The sequence below is a fragment of the Simochromis diagramma genome, unplaced genomic scaffold, assembly GCF_900408965.1.
Source record: "Simochromis diagramma unplaced genomic scaffold, fSimDia1.1 OVJJ01000481.1, whole genome shotgun sequence".
Lineage (NCBI taxonomy): Eukaryota > Metazoa > Chordata > Actinopteri > Cichliformes > Cichlidae > Simochromis > Simochromis diagramma.
In genome coordinates this window covers 1,327,327-1,344,892 of record NW_024386898.1, presented here as the reverse complement: position 1 = coordinate 1,344,892, position 17,566 = coordinate 1,327,327, and the positions used below count along the sequence as shown (strand labels likewise).

Genomic DNA, 17,566 nt, shown 5'->3' with positions numbered 1-17,566 from the left:
CATCTACAGGCACAGCATGGTGTTCTGCAGCAGCTTCTCAATGAATTCTGCTCAGAGCACTGACATGCAGCACATTGCAGTGTTTCCCCGTCACATTATTTTTTCACTCCGAGGGGCGGTAAGGTCTCTGAAATGGCATTTGTGAAACGCTGGAATTCCATTAAATCAATACAAATAAAATGTTTACAAGCACTGTAGAGGGATTGTTTTTTTTCTTCAGTGGGGTGATCCATTCCTCCTCCTCCGGGAAAACACTGGTGCTCTCCGAGTCAAAAGAAATCCTCCTCAAGCGTTCGTCTCCATGCACAAAAGATTCCATTTAAATGATTTATGTGCAGCACAGGGGAACAGCTTTTGATAAAGTTGCGCTCTTAATGCTAGAACACATCACCTGGGTTTAGAGAGGATGAAATGATTCATATGTTAATTTTTGTCTTTGCTTACAGTGTTTTCCTCACTTTACTGTGTGGAGTAAAGGAAAACAAACCTACCAAACTGACATGTCTTTATGTGATAATCATGGGATAGGACGCACCTTTAGTGTTTTAGTGTTTCATTTGTTTTAGGGACATGGGATAAAATATTTAGTGAACATACTTAAATTAACATACTCTTGACTTTAATATGATTTGAGTGGAAAATAAAACAGCACGAGGCTGATTTATTTTTAATGGAGACACATTAAATGCTAGAAAGTGTTGCCTGCTGTTGTCAACACATTTATCTTTGTACACAGTATGATGGAGGAAAGGGAACTGGACCACTGTATCACATAAAAACTTTTTTTTTTGGCCCTAAATATCCAGTATTTGTCACTCTAATTTGCGTCTTTTTTTCCATGCTAGTCTAGCTAAGTAAATGTACTAGATGCATGTACTTTATAGTTTTATTTCACTAGCTAGAGTTTTAAAAAAGTAATGTAATACTTAATATTTTTTAAATACTATTACTATTAATCCTACAAATAATAATATTGATAATAATGAAGCTATGTAAAAAGAATAAAAGTAATTTTATTAAGCTGAGAAAGGACCAGAACATACATTTGTATGATTTATTATTTTTATTATTAACCTAGAGAACTACTATGTCAAGTTTAAGGCTCGTTCGATTGGCTACAGGGTTGAACTTCACCTCCCAGAGTGCACCGCGGTAGGGCTCCTCGTCTCCCATTGGTCTCGCTCATCGAGCAGCGGAGGCAGACATGAGGCAGTGGTGAGAGCCCGGCGGAGAGCTGCGGAGCTGAAATGAAGCGCACACACGGAGCAGCTCACACCGCGCAGCACCGTGCGGCTCGAGGAAGGTAGGCTCCGCGCCGCTAAAGCTGAAGGCTGCTCCGGCTGAATGAAGGGCTCCGTCCATGCGGAGGCTAGCGCTCATTCTGCTTCCCTGTGCTGTCGCCGTCCTGGTGCACTTGTGGTTGGCACAACGACCCTCCTCCGCCCCGCTGGACAACAACACATACTCGGGTACTTTTTTAGCCACTACCCCGGGCTTTTACCTCCTCAGCTTCGCAACTTTTTTTCCTTTCGAGCGGCTGGTTAACTTTGCCTTTACCGCCCCGGTGTGGTAGTTTGCTAGTTAGTGTGTTTGTGTGGACAGGTAGTTAACGGCAGTGACTGTAATGAGTGTTTTCTAATGTGTGTTTTACGGAGGAAAAAGAGGTGAATGTAACATTTGAATAGTGCGGGGCGTTGCTGGGATAGTCTCTCGTCGTGTTACAGTGCAACTACTGTGCTCCGTGGCTGCTTGAAGCGGGTTATCACTCATTATCAGCCCTCACGCTGGCTGTGTGAAGCGGCTTCACCATCAGATCAGTGTAGACTAACTACCTTTTAATGCACGAGGACATTAATCTTCACGGGGTGCATCGCAGTAAGTCACCGCAAACTGAGTATGAGAGGAAAACCGGTCTGGTTAGATTTCTTTTTTTTTTTTTTTTTTATCCATATGTTACATCTGCCCTTACATTTTGAGTACTCTGCTATTGTGTGAGGTCATCTTCAGTGAAATGTGTCTGTCTCCAATGCAGATGAGCCATTACCTTTCTATGAAGTTTTGGTGGGGGTGCTGTCAGCAAGACATCATTATGGACTGCGACAGGCGATAAGAGAGACCTGGCTGGGATACCTCAGACACCACCCCCACTTCCAGCACAGGTCAGCAGGCTGGACCTTCAACTTCACAGCTTTTCTGTTTGTTTTGATTTGTCTTGCCTTTCTTTTTCTCACCATGTCAAATTCATATAGTGGAGGGGGATGAAGCCAGCAGCAGCTGGCAGCAAATAACTGACAGCCCCATCAAGCCTTTTATCTTTACCTGACCAGCGGCCAATATTGTTCACTTTCATTCTTCCTCTTTGTCCATTTCCTTCTCATTGAGCGATCCGAGCACAGATAAGGTGTGATGGCCTTTAAGCAACCCCCCGGTAACCATGGCAACGCAGGTTGGATAGATGGACAAGCTTTAGAAATCTTGTAGCCGAATATTGCACAAACGGGGGGATATGTCACAGTGTTTGTGGTGTTGTTACATATTTTTTTGTTGTTTTCTCTCATCCAGAGTGGGGGTGAAGTTTATCGTGGGGGAACATGGGTGTCCTATACCAGAGGATGACCGAGAAGATCCTTACTCCTGCTCCCTCCTGAACTTCACCGAGCCAGGTAAAAGAGGGGGAAAATAGAAAAGCAAAAGAGGGGAGAGGCATCTGACTGCAGCTCTAATTCTCTCGGCAATCTGTTGCTTGCGTGCACGGTCGTCAAAGGGGAGCGGAGGCAGGATAACAGCAGAGGAGTCGAGAGAATGAGAAGAATGGCTGTTGAGAAAAAGAGTGAAACACCTTTTTATTCATGTGTTCCCACAGCTCAAGGACAACTTTCTCTTCCTTTTGTATATCTAAGGCCAAAGCAGAAATGCTCACTGCTGCTGCAGGGCTGAGGGAAGAGGAGGTGGGGTAACTAGAACTGCTTAACACTTAGAAAAGTAGAGCTGCACAAGAGCAGAGCAGACACTATATGAAATAATTTAACTCCCTCGCAGTCAGTTTTGAACATCGGCAGTAATTGTTAACGTCTGTCGCCTTCGCCGATCCCGTCCACTTGAGCCGGCTTTCTCCACTTTTACTGGCGTTAAGCTGCCTTCATGGAAACATAATTACAGCTCATCAGAATGGGCTTTTCACACAGTGGCCTTTGGGGTCATGGCAATGCGTTACTTATATATTTATTTATTTCTTTTTTTGTTCCCCAGCCCTTTCTCTTGCCCTCCACTGCGTTAATGGCTGTTGGTTGTTGACGTGATTTGCTTCAGAATGGCAGGCAGGCTTTGGGTGCGCGTGATGCTCCGTGTGATTGGAAGAGAAAGAGGCAGTGGCAGCTTTTTAAGCACAGTCGGGGTACCTGACGCAGGATTCAGGTCAAAGCGCGCGTTAAGTGGACAATTAATTGTGGCGCTGAAATGTGTTTGTTTGCTCCGCGTTCATCACAGGGATTTTTTGTATTTATTTATTTATTTTTTGGACTACAATAAGGTGAATGCTAATTAGCTTCTCAGAGCAGTAATCCTGCTGCCGGCTGTGTGTGTGTGTGTGTGTGTGCGCTTTGAATCGAGGAGAAATAGTGAGATATTTAATGATGTTTGAAGGTTTTGAGATTTCAGAGCTGATATAAACACACTACAGCACGAGATGAATGGACTGATTGACATGTAATTAAAGATTTTTGTCTTTGCCTTTGAATTCTGAACTATTACAGAAAACAAGCACTTTAAAGACGTCACACTGAGTTCTTTTTTTGTGTGTTATTTATTTATGTACTTATTCTTTTTTTTAGACTGAATGTTCATCCACTAGCCAGTAATAAAAATAATGGTTTGATTTATGATCTATTTAATGAGCCATGCCCAATGCAGCCTATAGTTGGTGCTTGATATTGAAGTAATTGCCCATAAACACCCTAAGCGACAGAAATGTAATGATAAAAATGTATGATAGTTTGATAATCACATTTTTGTCATGTTTCCAGGGAATAAAGCATCGATCAAAATGATTTGTCTATTGTCTCTTAGTGGTAGCACAATCCTGCGGCTCAGTCCCATTCAGCTAACGTGAAAAGCGTTTGCCGTGATAAAACGTCTGCTCCTCTTTGCCTCTAATTGTCTTTATTTTGGAAGGAGCTGTAGAAGTTGTGTAGACTGCACATAAAGTGAAAGCGGGGCGGGGTGGGGGGGCTTTGCAGCTTCGCTTTAACAGCCTCGATCTTTTCATTGATCTCTCGGGTAATAAACTGCTCTTTTGTAATTAAGAGAGCACGCTCACAAGCAGGGGCTCGCTTTGAAGACAGCCGTCCTGAAGAAGCCGCTCCTCAAAGTGCTGATGGTGTAGCTTTCCCAGAGTCCGCCACCTTCTCCGAATGCTTTCTCTCTTCCCTTCATCACTATGAGAAAAAAAAAAAAGAAAGATAGTCAGCGTGTTGGGATTGTAATAAATTTCATGTGTGCTTGTGCAGTGACTCGCTGCCCTCTCTGTGTCCCAGCGGCAGGCCGGGACGGAGAGATGGAGATTGTGACGGTGTCTGATCCCTCGCTGCTCGCCCCCTCCGACGTGTCTGCCATCGCCCTGGACTTCAAGGTGCTCCACCCGGTGGTGATAACCCGGCTAGGGGTGTTTCCCAGCGGGACCCGAGCCGAGCTTCAGAGCAACGTGACGGTGAAGCTTCTCCAGCTGGACCAGGAGGTAACGCGGCTTTGGCCTGTGAGCATAATGCATCGCGTATGCTGCGTTTCTGTGGAGCTCGGTAGAAACGCAGCCCGAGGGCAGCTGGAGGACTCTGTGCTGCTGCTGTTTGTTGAACAAACTTCAGCTCATTTTAGACTCCTGCTGTTGACAGAGCAGTGTGTGGCTGTGTTCAGTATGGAGGACGGCATCTTTGTGAATTCTTTATGGATAAAAAGTTTGAATATTTCTTTTTTTGCACTTTCCTCTTCAGGAGGCTGTGGTTACTGCTCGCTTCAGCTCCATTAGCACGGGGACCTTGGTGAACTGGATGTGGTACAAACCAGTGGAGCAGTTCATCCTGCCGAAGGTCAGTTTGTCGCTGATCCTCTGAGCTGTAGCCACGACTAAAGAAAAATGGAGTAAAAGTCCTCCAGTCGGGAATATAAGTCTGCAGAAGCTGTTTTAGTTTATTCTATTTTTTTTAAGTACTAGAAAGCTACTTTCAGCTGCTCTTATTCACAACGGGTCACTACAGCAGGTAGCTCTGCATATTTGATTTGACAGATTTGTTTTAATTTATTTTTTAACCTGGATTTTCTTGATGCAGCCACAAAGGGATTTGTGTCTCCTCCTGGAATCAAACTAGGGATCTTTGGGTTGTTTTCATTAGCTCTGCTCGGGTTGATAACTGTGGAGGAGACTAAAAGAGAAAAACACACGAGACTTATGGAAGTTCAGGAGTTTATAAATTTATTTAACAGAAGGGATTTATCATTAATGTGAATGGGTGCCACATGCAGATTTAAAGAGGTTAACCCCCCAAATCAGAGGAGGACACATGAAGGCATTCATGTGTATGAGCTCACTGACTGAGGTTGATGTTAAATAGAATAAGTATCTGTTTGGAGAGCCAAATTTTGGAGAGCCTCGCTTCATTTTGTCCTCTTATATTTATATAACGGTGACCTCGCGCTGAATTTGATGTTTACCTTTGCATAAGTAAACATCCCCAACCTGAACTGATGCAGAAAAGCAACACATCAGTGCATAAAAAAGTGTTTGATGCTCACGATGTCCTGGCTTTAACACGCACCGCCAAGCGAAAGCCGTCCCCGTGTCTGCACGTACGCCTGACGGTGATGTCAGGGGTACAAGAGTACACCGGTACATCGCTGCAGCAGAGGCTAGGTTCAGGGGATGTTAAATTAATCTTTCATTAACATTGTAGCGAAGCATAATGTAATCCACTCTAAAGTTTCCAAGTCTGCAGTGTCCTTGATGGTAGCTAATTACATCATTTAGATGAGATGGCGTTGGACAGCACACCCATAACATCTGTCTTTATTCCAGGGGTTTGAGGGGACGCTCGTCTGGGAGAGTCTCGACTCTGCCGCACTGACCACAGTCAACTCCTCCTCCGTGCAGCTCAGTGATGGAGGAGGCGTCCTAAAGATCTCTTCTGTATGTGTTCGCACACAGTATCTAGAAGGAGATATATGAATAACGCACTCTCATTCCTCTTTCAAGTTTCCAATAACTTAAAACTTTTTTTTTTTTGCTCTTTTTCTTGGAGTTGCAGATTGCAGAGGGGATATTGCCTCATAGAAGTGCTCTTGGATTTCCTGGTTTGGCTGGAGGCTTCACATTTACTATCTATGGTTAGTCCTGCAGCAGAATAAACTTTGCGCTTTTTTTATATGGTAATTGTGTGATCAAAGCCACATTTTTAAAAACAGACCAGATGTAAGAGCTCGAAAAACGCCGCTCACCGCGCTGCAGGCTTTTTGTATATGTTCCAAATAGAAAATAGCATTTTCATAGCCTCAACACCCGGCTGTTCCAGTATTGATTTTACCTACATGTGTTTGCATTTTGAATCATAAGAGCAGATTTGGTGTAAATCTGTGCAAAACAAAATTAAATCCATCATTCAGCATCTCTGAAGAACCGAACTAATGGCCCATTGTGCCAAACGTTATCATTTTTTCATATCGTTTTACTCGATGGTAATTAAAGTTATTATACCTCAAGCGCCTTAGGTTATTAAAAAATTTGGGCTGAATAAATATAATATTTGCACAAAAACTATTACAACTTTTTCTCTGATTACCCCGAATGTTTTCCTCACTCTGCGTCAGATGGAGATGGTCTGTCAGAGCTCCTGCGGGGCCGCCCAGCCAGGATGGAGCGCCATGCCTCCAGGCTGAGGGAGGAGGATGCCACTTTGCAGGAGGAGAGCCTCAGGCATGGCGACATGGTGTTCGTAGATGTGGTAGACACCTACAGGAACGTGCCTTCCAAACTGCTTCAGTTCTATAAATGGTATGCCAAGTGCTAATGACTCGATTCTCTGTCTCCAAATTGCCTGGGCCCTCTGAGGAAATCAGCAACCTGAAATGAAAGTGTGCCGACGCCTCAAAATGTCTCACTGTTAAAATCACGACTGCAGTCGCTCAGTCAAGAAGTAGAGTTCTGAGTCATCAGATAAAGCAAAATACACAGAGTGGTCTTAAGCTGTGATGTGATAAGTGTTATACTTATGTGCAGACCTCCTGCCCTTCATGCTCGCTGGTATTTGAAAGTAAATCCACTCTGGGATATTGTATAAAATCAGAGGGTGGGCTTTAATTAAGGCTGCATATTCCCTCTCCGGCAGGTCTGTGGGAAACGCTGACTTTAATCTACTGCTGAAGACGGATGATGATTGTTACATCGACGTGGACTCTGTATTAATGAAGATTGACCACAAGGGTCTCAAACGCAGCAATTTCTGGTGGGGGAAGTAAGTACAGTTCGGCGTCCGGTCCTGTTGACAGCGTATACTTTGTGTCCACTTGTGCTTACAGTTTAACTTCAGTGCGCTGTCAGCTGAGTTTTGGAGCAAAGAAACGGGAACGCTGTGCACGGTTAAAAAGCTGATAGGTCACCTGAAATGGAGACTGTATTTGATGATGATGTCTCTGCCATCCTGACCCAGTTTCAGGCAGAGCTGGGCAGTGGATCGCATTGGGAAGTGGCAGGAGCTGGAGTACGCGAGTCCAGCCTACCCGGCATTTGCCTGCGGCTCTGGCTATGTGGTCTCTCGTGACCTGGTCCAGTGGCTTGCCAACAATGCAGAGAAACTGAAGGCCTACCAGGTAGAGTACGAATGGTAAATAAGAGCGTCCGACGTTCATGATCATAACGTGAGCAGCCCATCCTGGATGTCTCGTTGCAGGGAGAAGATGTGAGCATGGGGATATGGATGGCAGCTGTTGGGCCTCAGAAATATCAGGTGAGAAGCTGAATGGTATGAACTGCCAGCTTTAGTAAAACATAAATGATTTGTTTTGCTTTATTATCAGTCTAACACTGGCATAAAATACAACTTAGCCCAGTGCTTTCACTTTCCCTTATCAACGTCAGACTGATAAAGGTCAGCGTCTGGCATTAAGAAATGTTAGAAAGGTACAGATATGAATGTGTTTAATGTGTACATTTTTCTCAGAATATAAATGGCAGCTGAATTCAAGCTGTAAATATAAATGATACTTAAATTTACAGCAATATTGATAAGATACTGTGTATTAACACATTGTTTTTTTTTATATGACTTAGAGCTGTTAAACAATGTAAGACAAAGAGAAAAACAAATACTGCGAAACAAAAAGAAAACTGCACTCATTTGTACTCACTATTGGTCCTCTGAGCTTCATTAGCCAAACTTTAGCATCTCACTAATAGGCTCTGCAAGCAAAAGACACAACGTGAAATAAAAATGTGAACTGAAATGATAAAACCCCCTCTCACCCTTGAGTTTCTTAGTCTGCTAAGCACGTACAATTTGATTTCTGTGGAGAAAAAAAGTGCAACAAAGAGGCATGAACATTTATGATTGTTTTTCTCTTACCAGTAATTCAATATGCGGTTTGCTTTACAGCTTAACATTTTTATTACGAGCATGCGGCAAAAAAGCTTTGCTAGTGGAGTCGCAGTTTAAAGGCGTAATTGTGTTAACTGGTTTAATGTTTGTAACCTGGAGCATATCAAAATAAAATACTGCCAATTTAACCCGAGAGAAATGTGACCCAGCGTCCGCCTCATAATTAAATAAATTTTATTCCCCTTCCTGTTGCCAGGATCCCGGCTGGCTGTGCGAGAAGGAGTGCTACCTGGACATGCTGTCGTCCCCCCAGCACACGGCCAAGGAGCTGCACGTTCTGTGGGATAGGAAAAGAGCCTGTGGAGACCCCTGTGGATGCCCCTGGGACCACTGAATGTGGTTCACACTACACTCACTACGTGACACTGTGGGTAAAATGCACTCGACACTAGCTGTCAGGTCATTTTCTGTAATATTATTTTCTTAAAACACTAAACTGAGCCATTGTCAGTTACTAGAATTATGATTATTATATTATTAAAAAAACACTTAGATTTGGAAATGTGGGACACTCTGTAGGGAAAATAATGTCAAACTTTGCAGGTTCGTAATATTAACAACATAAACCATTTGCAGCTTAAAGAAAAAAAGACCTCACCTTTAGCTGTAGCATCCTGCCGGTATTTGTATCATGAAGTCGGTTATTAAATTTGAAAATGTCAAAATGTGGGAAGACTGCAGATGAAAAGATGCTTTATTAATGTAACTGTCAGGGATGGTACAAGAACCATGTGCAATACCAGCGTGTGAAGGTCATCATGTTCAGGGTGATTGCTGTGAGACTGAGTACTTTATTCTAATTGTTGGTACTCTGGAGACAGAGCTGAACCTTTTTTTGGTTTAATGCAGATATTTGATGGCGTTTTAACGATGATTCCTCTGCATTGCTATGTTTTGTAAATTTATTGTCTGAAGCTTTTCATCTTCTTTACAGTTTGTAGGTTTATGATGGGCTTTCTCACAGACACACACACAGTTTGTACTGTAATTGTTATTGTGCAGATAGTGATGTGGCCTTACTGTATTTGTTAGGCGTCATACTGTACCTATGTTAACACTTGTGATATTGACAGATTTTTTGGGGGAACTTGACAAAGCAGTCGGAGCGACTGTGGAATAGACTCACTCGTTTAACACGGTTTTATGAAAGCCTCCTCAAAGGTAATAAAGAACACTTGAGAGAGATTAATGGCTCACTCGTTGTTTATTTTGGGAACGATGAACGCAGTAAACTTGGGGGCGCTGCTGTGCTCAGTCCACACTGGATACGGACCACACAGGTCCTTTTTTTCCCCACTTAAAAAGGAACAGGAATCCTATTCTTCTCCTAAGAGAGTAACAGCGCTGGAGTTTTGAAGCAGAGGATGTGTTGGCACCAAACTGATCAGTGTTTTCATGTAATCGATAAGACCAAGGCTTCTTTGGACACATGCTTCTTTTAGGGGGATCTGTTTGTTTAGCCATGTGATTGATGCTGAGTCCCCACAATTAGATTTCCTCCCTGTATATTTTCTTTTCTTTCTTTTTTAATTAATTTATTTTTTGGGGTAAATAATGAAAGATGATGCTGAATGTTTTACTAATGGAGGACAGTTTGAGTCGTTTGTTTTATTTAGGCCCGTCCCACCTGCCAAGAAATCTGTTCCTGCACTTAACTTGACATTCGAGCAGGCATTCCTCTTCTTCTCCTAACCACCCTCCTCCTCCTCCCTCCCATCGTATCCTTTCGCCTCCTCTCTTTCACTGAGCAGCATGATAACAAAGTCATATCCGCATCTGTTCCACTCTCCAGCATAGATAAGCGCGGCGTTTTCCGCCCCATCAGCCTTTCTCGCTGATTCACATCGAAGCCCTTCATTGTGAACTGGGAGAAGCGTGGAAATGACACACTGACGGGAGGGGAAAAAAAGGTCACTTCTGCTTTCCGTGCCGATGATTCTTTAGGGGAAGAAGTTATTAAATTTTTCTAAACTTTGATGAGCGCTGGAGGGATACTCATGCAAAATGTTTAAATTATTAGCTCTAGAGATATTCTTCATCTCCTCTGAATCCTTTTATTCGAGTCCTGTCCTCACCAGAATCTGTCATCGTGTGAAACAAATTGTTCCGTGTTTACTGTCAGATTGCAGTTATGTATTACACTTTAAATCTCCTCAGGCTTTTCTATTATTATAATAATTTAACAGCTCGGCCGTATTTCCTGAGTGTTTTCTTCCGTTACGTTTGCCACTGTTCATTTTCAGAATAACGTGTAATTATGAACTTCCTCATATTTGGAGGGAAGATGAGCTCCTATTTGGGCTTAAGCAAGAGATAGAAGGTACAAAGTGATGTCGTCTAGGGGGAACACTACTTATGAATTCCTTGTTTTTCCGAGCGATCAATACTTGTGAACATATACACTCTCAAAGCTGGACGCTTAAAGGCTAAAGAAGCCAAAGTGTAAAAGTGCCACAGCAGTAAAACGAGCGGAACGAAAAGATCTCAGCTCATCTAACTGACCCAGAATCTGTGATTCATTCATACGTTTGATATTAATAGACCCCACACGTTCTGAATTGTTCTATGCCCTCAAGCGTGTATGTAATCTTTTCTAAGTGACGACAAGAGTACAATTCCCTGAACTACTGACTTCTTTCACTCTATTAATATTTTGCCATGAAAGTGCAATCATCCGTTTAGACTGTGACAAGCGCTGCTCAGAGAAAATAGAAGGAAGTTGGGCGCTGGAGTTAATTGTATTTATAAAATCCTTTTCATCGTTAGTCTCACCTCTTCCAAAAACTCATCTTCTCGTGGTGCAGAGTGAATACGAGAATGTGTTGACATTACAAATCTGAGTCTCATTTTCGGGATGGGTTTGGCAGACACTTAATTTTTGCTTGAGCAATTTAAAGATTTCTTTTTTTTCCCCTCTGAGGAAACCCACACAGGCCAGTCTGAGTTTATACCTACAATTTCACACAGTTACAGAATTGTTACAATATTTTTCCTTGCAGCCGAAGTTTTTATGTTGCTTTGGGTATATTTGGACTCTTGATACTGATGCTTCAGCAGGTCAGAATTTTAATGTTAGTTCATTATTTTTGGCTATTTCAACTCTTGACCTGCTACTTTCAGCCATTTCATTGATTACTTTTAGCCAAACTAACTGCTGATTATTTTCCTTTTAATGTATCTGCCTATTTTAATTTATTTCAGCTATACATGTTTCTATTATCTACAGTCTCCATGCACATCACTGCAGCTTTACGAGTACAAAGCTGCACCCTGCTTTCAGAATTGCTTTAATTCTTCATGGCAGATCCAGCTAGGTTCTGGAAACATTCTAATAAATGTTGGTCCATATCGACTTTATAAAATCACCCATTTGCTGCATATTTGACAGCTTCACCTGTCCTGTTCCACCACATCCCAGAGGTGCTCTATTGGATTGAGATCATATTACTCTGGACGCCATCTGAAACCAGTCTGAGAATATTTGTGACATGGAGTGATCCATGCTGAAAGCAGCCATCAGAAGATGGGTGCACTGTGCTCATAAAGGGTTGGGCATGGTCATCAACAGCAGTAGTTTGTGGAGTATCACCTGCAAAAGCAGAAATATTGAGGTGTAACATTAGCATTTAAATGCTACATTTGGTGACACCATGAGTGCAGTGGGTATCTGGGTTGATCTCATTATCAGCAAATGTGTTTTAATATGAAAAAAGATTTTACTCCAAACTGTGAGGACACGAACAAAAGGCAAAAATAAAAGATGTTGATATGGAATTTGAAATGGTAAGTAATTACAATTCATTTCAACATTAATCCCCGGTGACAGTAATAACCTGTGCCTTTTGTTTTTCACACCTTGGCTCGTGTGATTACTCACATCACATGATCAGTACTGGGTCTGTGGGTTCAATATTCATGACTCTTCAACATTTGCTATTGGAGTTAAAGGAGCCCGTTGGATAAAACAAACTTCAAGAAGTCCACTTGTCTCATTTTTTTTTTTTTTTTTTTAAAGCTCTTTAGACCACCTTGACCTGGATGACTGAGAACCTGCAAGTACAGCTAATTACACTTTGTCACATCCAAAATAACAAAATGACCCTTTAAGCAGACAGATTTGGAATCATGTAGCAGTGTGTCTGATTTTACCTACATTAGAGACTATATTAAAACCTACCTGTTGTTTTAAACTGAACTCGCCTGGATTCAGATGAGGCACAGCTGTCTCAGATCTCAGGAGCTTACAGTGTGCTGAGAGCCATGCATCTGCATACTTATTCAAACATCTCCAGATTCTTAGACTTTCCTCGCAAAGCATTACACATTTCTGTCAATCAGCCTCCTCTTCTCTTCCCCCCCTCCTCCTCTTCCTCCTCTCTGTGCACTAAAACGAGGGGGAAATCATTTATTCATGACACCCGGCATTCCAAAACCAGCATTTCTGCCCGACTCTGATTCGCAGGAATGAGGAGATATTATTAGATGCACAACTATGTCCTAATGGGGCAACGGTTTCATTCCCAATTTGAAACCGCGCTCACGTCTCTCTCTGATTTCCATGGCTTCTACAGCGTCTCAGCCTGGCGAGGTTATGACTGCCCCCCCCCCCCCCCCCCCCCCCCTTTTTTTTCCCTCTTCTTTTTCCAAACATTTGCAGAGCGCAGCTGTGAGACGTGTGTGACACATCAGGTGGAGGGCGTCGTCCAGCTAATCCATTACATTGATAAAGCCGTGGAAATGCCGAGTGAATCGCGAGTTTCATAAGCCCACTTGACCCCTGCTGCAGTAACGCGGCAGATTTACTGTGATAGTGTTTGTGAGAGATAATTAGTAGAGCCATTACTGAACCATTACTGACAGTCATTCTGTCTTAAGAGGATCATGAATTAGCTCATTGGTATGATGATGATGAGATTCTTGGAAACCACTCAGTCATTTAATGTAACCTGATGTGACACCATGTGTGCAAGAAATGCCACGATGTCAGCTCAGTGAATAGTTTCTCCCCCTCAGTTCAGCATTAAATGGGCTCTCCTTCTGTTTAGGATTGCACTTGATGGATTTCTAAAAGAAACTCTGCGCTTTAGAGGATGACTTTTGCTCCCTGCGAGTCATGTAATGTAGCTCAAAAGCATGTTTGTAGACTTCACCTACCTGATGAACGCTACATTTATTTTTAAACCCCACCTCTTGCCCCAGTTTGTAAGACTGGATATCTGTCGTTATGTGTAATCTTCAAATCAAAGCAGAAATGACCCCGGTGTCTCTGTTCCCTTCAGACAGCGCCGTATCTGCACATGGCCATGTCGAGCTCAGAAGACAGATTTATATAAGCTACAGTGATTGCATGCGGAAACAAGTGAGCACTTTGTTGCTCCTCTTTATCCCCGATAAGACATCAAGACGCAGTGAGGTTTTTTTTTTTTTTTGGTTTTTTTTTTTGCAAGCAACTGAGTGCTGGCAGAATTATGCATGAGAACATGTTGTTCTGGGATCGGTGACATGAATATTATAAAATGAAGGAAGCTTTTTATGAAATCCATGAATCAAGTGGTTTTAAAAACATCTACAAAGAAAGCCCAACTTTGCATCCACATCAAATTGACCCTGCTAACAGGAAGTGTCTGTAAATCCAAAACCAAGTGTGGGTTATTCTTCCACTGTTGTCCAAAGGTTATTGCCAAAATATCAGCGTGCCACCAGGATGACATGTTTTCTTTTCATTACTATGAAGTCTGAGACTGTGGTTTCTTTTGTGTCAGCCCAGCCTGGAGCTATTGACTGCACACCAAATTTGCAGTCGATGGTGGTCCCCAACAATTGGCCAGGAGTTTTAATAGTTTTTCAGGCTTTTCAGAGAATGAAAGACCAGTTTTTCAAAGTGTCAACGGACAACTTTTCCCTCCCTCTGCTCGCTTTGCAAAGATTGGATCATTTTCTCTTGGGCAAACCTGCTTACTGTTAACAGTAAGCAGGTTTGCCCACTTACTGATTAAACCGAATATCTCATTTGGATCCTCCCAAGTCTCAGCTCTCTACAATCATATGAACGCCTGTCTGAGGTTAACTGCTGTTTAATGTTTGGTTTCTTTTCCATGTTTTTAACCTCCTCTGCCAGGATGGCTCTCGTCTTCTTTTGTTTTTTTTTTATTCCATCACAGAGCTTCTAGTAACCACTAGTTCAGGCACCTGAGGAAAGCTACTTGTAGTTGCAGAATCAAGGCTTCATTTTTCTGGGAAGTTTTCTACAAGTGGCAGACACAGCTGCATGAAAGAGAGGCTTACAGAGAACCAATCTACGGTAAATGCTGATGGTTGATTATTCTGTAGCCACTGGGCCGTGAACATTTATCACACAGTGAGAAGTTAAAGCAAAAACAAAACAAAAACGCTGAACACAGTGGTAGTAGTTTCGGGAGGGTGAACATTGTAGATTTTTGGTCATTTCAGGGGATTTTATGACTGTGTTCACCATGTCGACTGTTTTATGTCACAGAAGCCACTGAGCGGTCATGTGGGTGGTTTTCTTCGGAGTCTACTGTGGAAAATTTTAATATCCTGCCAGGTGCTTCAGTGAAGGACTGCAGTGGTTCTGCCAGCTCAGAGGTGCAAATGTGTGCAAGGTGAAACCTCCAGCGATCGCATGAAAACTTACCCACATAGTTGAGCAACAAGAAGAATATAGAAGGTAATGGTATGATTCAATTCAGCAGAATCACCAGAAAGGCAGCGAAGGAGTACACACGGTGCCCGATATTTACATTTTCAGAAACAAGGTTTTCAATTTTTTTTTTCCTCTTGTTGTCACAAGAATATTTATGAAATATCCATCAGAGTGCTACCAAGCAACACAGATGTGTAAAGCACGGCCCAGTGATAAATAATCCAAAGCTTGCAGAGGATGAGGGAGACAGTGAGCGAGCACAAAAGCTATTCTGTTTTGCTCTCAAACAGAATTCAGACACCGTGGGTGAGGAAAATCAATCTAGTCAACCTAGAGAGCGCGAGAGAGCGAGGGGGAGAAGAAATGAGAACCGTGAGAGGCTTTGATTATTGTGATGGACTTAAGTCAGCTCTGCGAAAGCCACTTCATACATCTCCACTATTTATCAAATCAGAAATGCATTTGCATCACATTTTCCTGCACTTGCGGCTGCTTGGAAGGCAAATTAGCAGAGGTGCCGGTCCCACAGATTTATAAAAAATGGACATTTTGATTAATAGATGCTTTTTTTTTTTCTTTTTTTTTTTTTAGTGAAACCACAATTCAATCTAAAGGACACGTAATTAATTGAATTGCAGCTGTCAAGATCTGGGGCTTCACTGAGTGAACAGAGCTGTCGAGGACAGATAGCCGCCCTCCGCAGCTCTGCCGGTCTTTCAGCAGCTCAGGAAAAACTCACAACAGTATTAACAGAAGCTAACGCAGGATTTAGATGAGCGGCGCCCAGTTTGGTTTTGTTGTCTTGTTTTTTCAGACCAAACACCAACCGCATCCAGAGGAGCCAGGCTCTGTATGCATGTATTCAGTCAAGCTTCCTCAAATCAAAGCAGGCAATTCTGTAATAATCTCAGAGGCCGTACTGTTCAGCATGCAGATGTAAAAGCACCGATAACCTTGAAAAATAAATACACACATCTGCTGTAACAGGAGACAGCTTATGATTACATACACTACAGATAATGATGCCTCTGTGTTCTGTAATGATGGGCCCATGTGTTGTGGTTGTGTGTGTGCAGGATAAATGAGAGACACACACTGGTAGGTTTGGACAACTTTTCTCCCTTAATCACCGAAATTATCATTTGAAAGCTGCATTTAGTATTTACTCAGGTTATCTTTGTCTAATGTTAAAATTTGCTGTGTGACAAATATAGCGTGATCAATGTAAGGGGTCGAACGCTTTCAGTTTCCTATTCAGACCCCTTAGTACCAACTGAACATTGTTTAAACAGCACAGTCTGAGTATTGTTGATGACTGTCGCCAGGAAGTCACGTCAAAAAGCTCAAACTTTATTTCTTTAACCTTTATTTAACCAGGTTACTCCCACCAGGAGCCAAGATCTTTTTTTTCCTTTAAAAACAAAGGAGACATGGCCAAGCGAGCAGCAGCAAACAGATTGAATTAGCAACATTAAACTTTTTCTTCACCGGGAAACATACGTAACCTGATGTGTAGCTCTGGAGAAATGTAGCTACATGTCAGGTTGACCTGTAAAAAGTTGTAATTCATTTCTTATGTTGGACTGCTACTGTATATGTGAGCAAAACTTTGTCCTTAAAAATTGTTGGAAATTATTAACTGCATCTCCTGACATAATACCCAGCTGTTTCGGGGGGTTAACCACACACAGAGGACATTAGGTCACACTAAAGGGCAGAAATGTCATTGTATGAAAAGAATCAGAATATCTGAAATATTTAAAACTTTAAGATATGTTGTAAATATATACAACATATCTTAAAGGTGTGTTTTGTGGCAAAAAGCTATTTCAGTTTCAAAAAGAACAGATTCTTTGTGAAGTGTGACTTACATAAATTTTAAAATGTTATCAGTATTTCATTTTTTTTAAAATTAAATAAAATCCATGAATGTTATGTCAATTTAAAAAACACATTTTTATAACTTAGACTTTCCAGTTTCACTTCAGCTTTCCATTTATTAAGCTTATTTAAAAAAAAAAGAAAAAAAAAGAAAAATTGTTATCAATTACCAGTGCAATTCATTAAAATTAGTCACTTAAATTTATACATCCAGATTATAACAACCCCTGCTGTTATAGTGACTCAATTCATTATATAATATATTTTTGCAATTGTAATTTTTATTACTAGCACTACTCCAGTGCTGAAGAATCTCCATGAACAGCTTCGGTCATTTGCACATCTGTCCTCAGATTAGTTACTGTAATAGATTCAAAAGATCAAA

The 17,566-nt window shown here is 41.9% G+C and overlaps 1 protein-coding gene across 2 annotated transcripts; it reads left to right on the top strand.

Moving 5' to 3' along the window:
- The first annotated feature begins 1,156 nt into the window (after positions 1–1,156).
- b3galnt2 (beta-1,3-N-acetylgalactosaminyltransferase 2) lies at positions 1,157–9,821 on the top strand. Of its 2 annotated transcripts, none has more exons than XM_040034384.1 (12): positions 1,157–1,469; positions 2,033–2,159; positions 2,563–2,663; positions 4,506–4,732; positions 4,986–5,081; positions 6,065–6,175; positions 6,294–6,372; positions 6,853–7,036; positions 7,371–7,496; positions 7,692–7,851; positions 7,932–7,988; positions 8,833–9,821. In XM_040034384.1, exons 1-12 carry the CDS (start codon positions 1,361–1,363, stop codon positions 8,968–8,970), a joined length of 1,515 nt encoding a protein of 504 aa, XP_039890318.1. In that variant the 5' UTR covers positions 1,157–1,360; the 3' UTR covers positions 8,971–9,821. The 2 variants fall into 2 exon arrangements, with proteins under 2 accessions (XP_039890318.1, XP_039890319.1); XM_040034385.1 differs by having other exon boundaries at positions 1,159–1,469; positions 4,533–4,732.
- The last annotated feature ends 7,745 nt before the right edge of the window (positions 9,822–17,566 follow it).

Excerpts from the sequence above, each read along its gene's own strand:
- b3galnt2 (XM_040034384.1), top strand. The coding sequence starts at position 1,361 with ATGCGGAGGCTAGCGCTCATTCTGCTTCCCTGTGCTGTCGCCGTCCTG. Across the intron at positions 7,852-7,931 it reads AGAAACTGAAGGCCTACCAG|GGAGAAGATGTGAGCATGGG; the intron begins GTAGAGTACGAA and ends GTCTCGTTGCAG. Across the intron at positions 7,989-8,832 it reads TTGGGCCTCAGAAATATCAG|GATCCCGGCTGGCTGTGCGA; the intron begins GTGAGAAGCTGA and ends TCCTGTTGCCAG.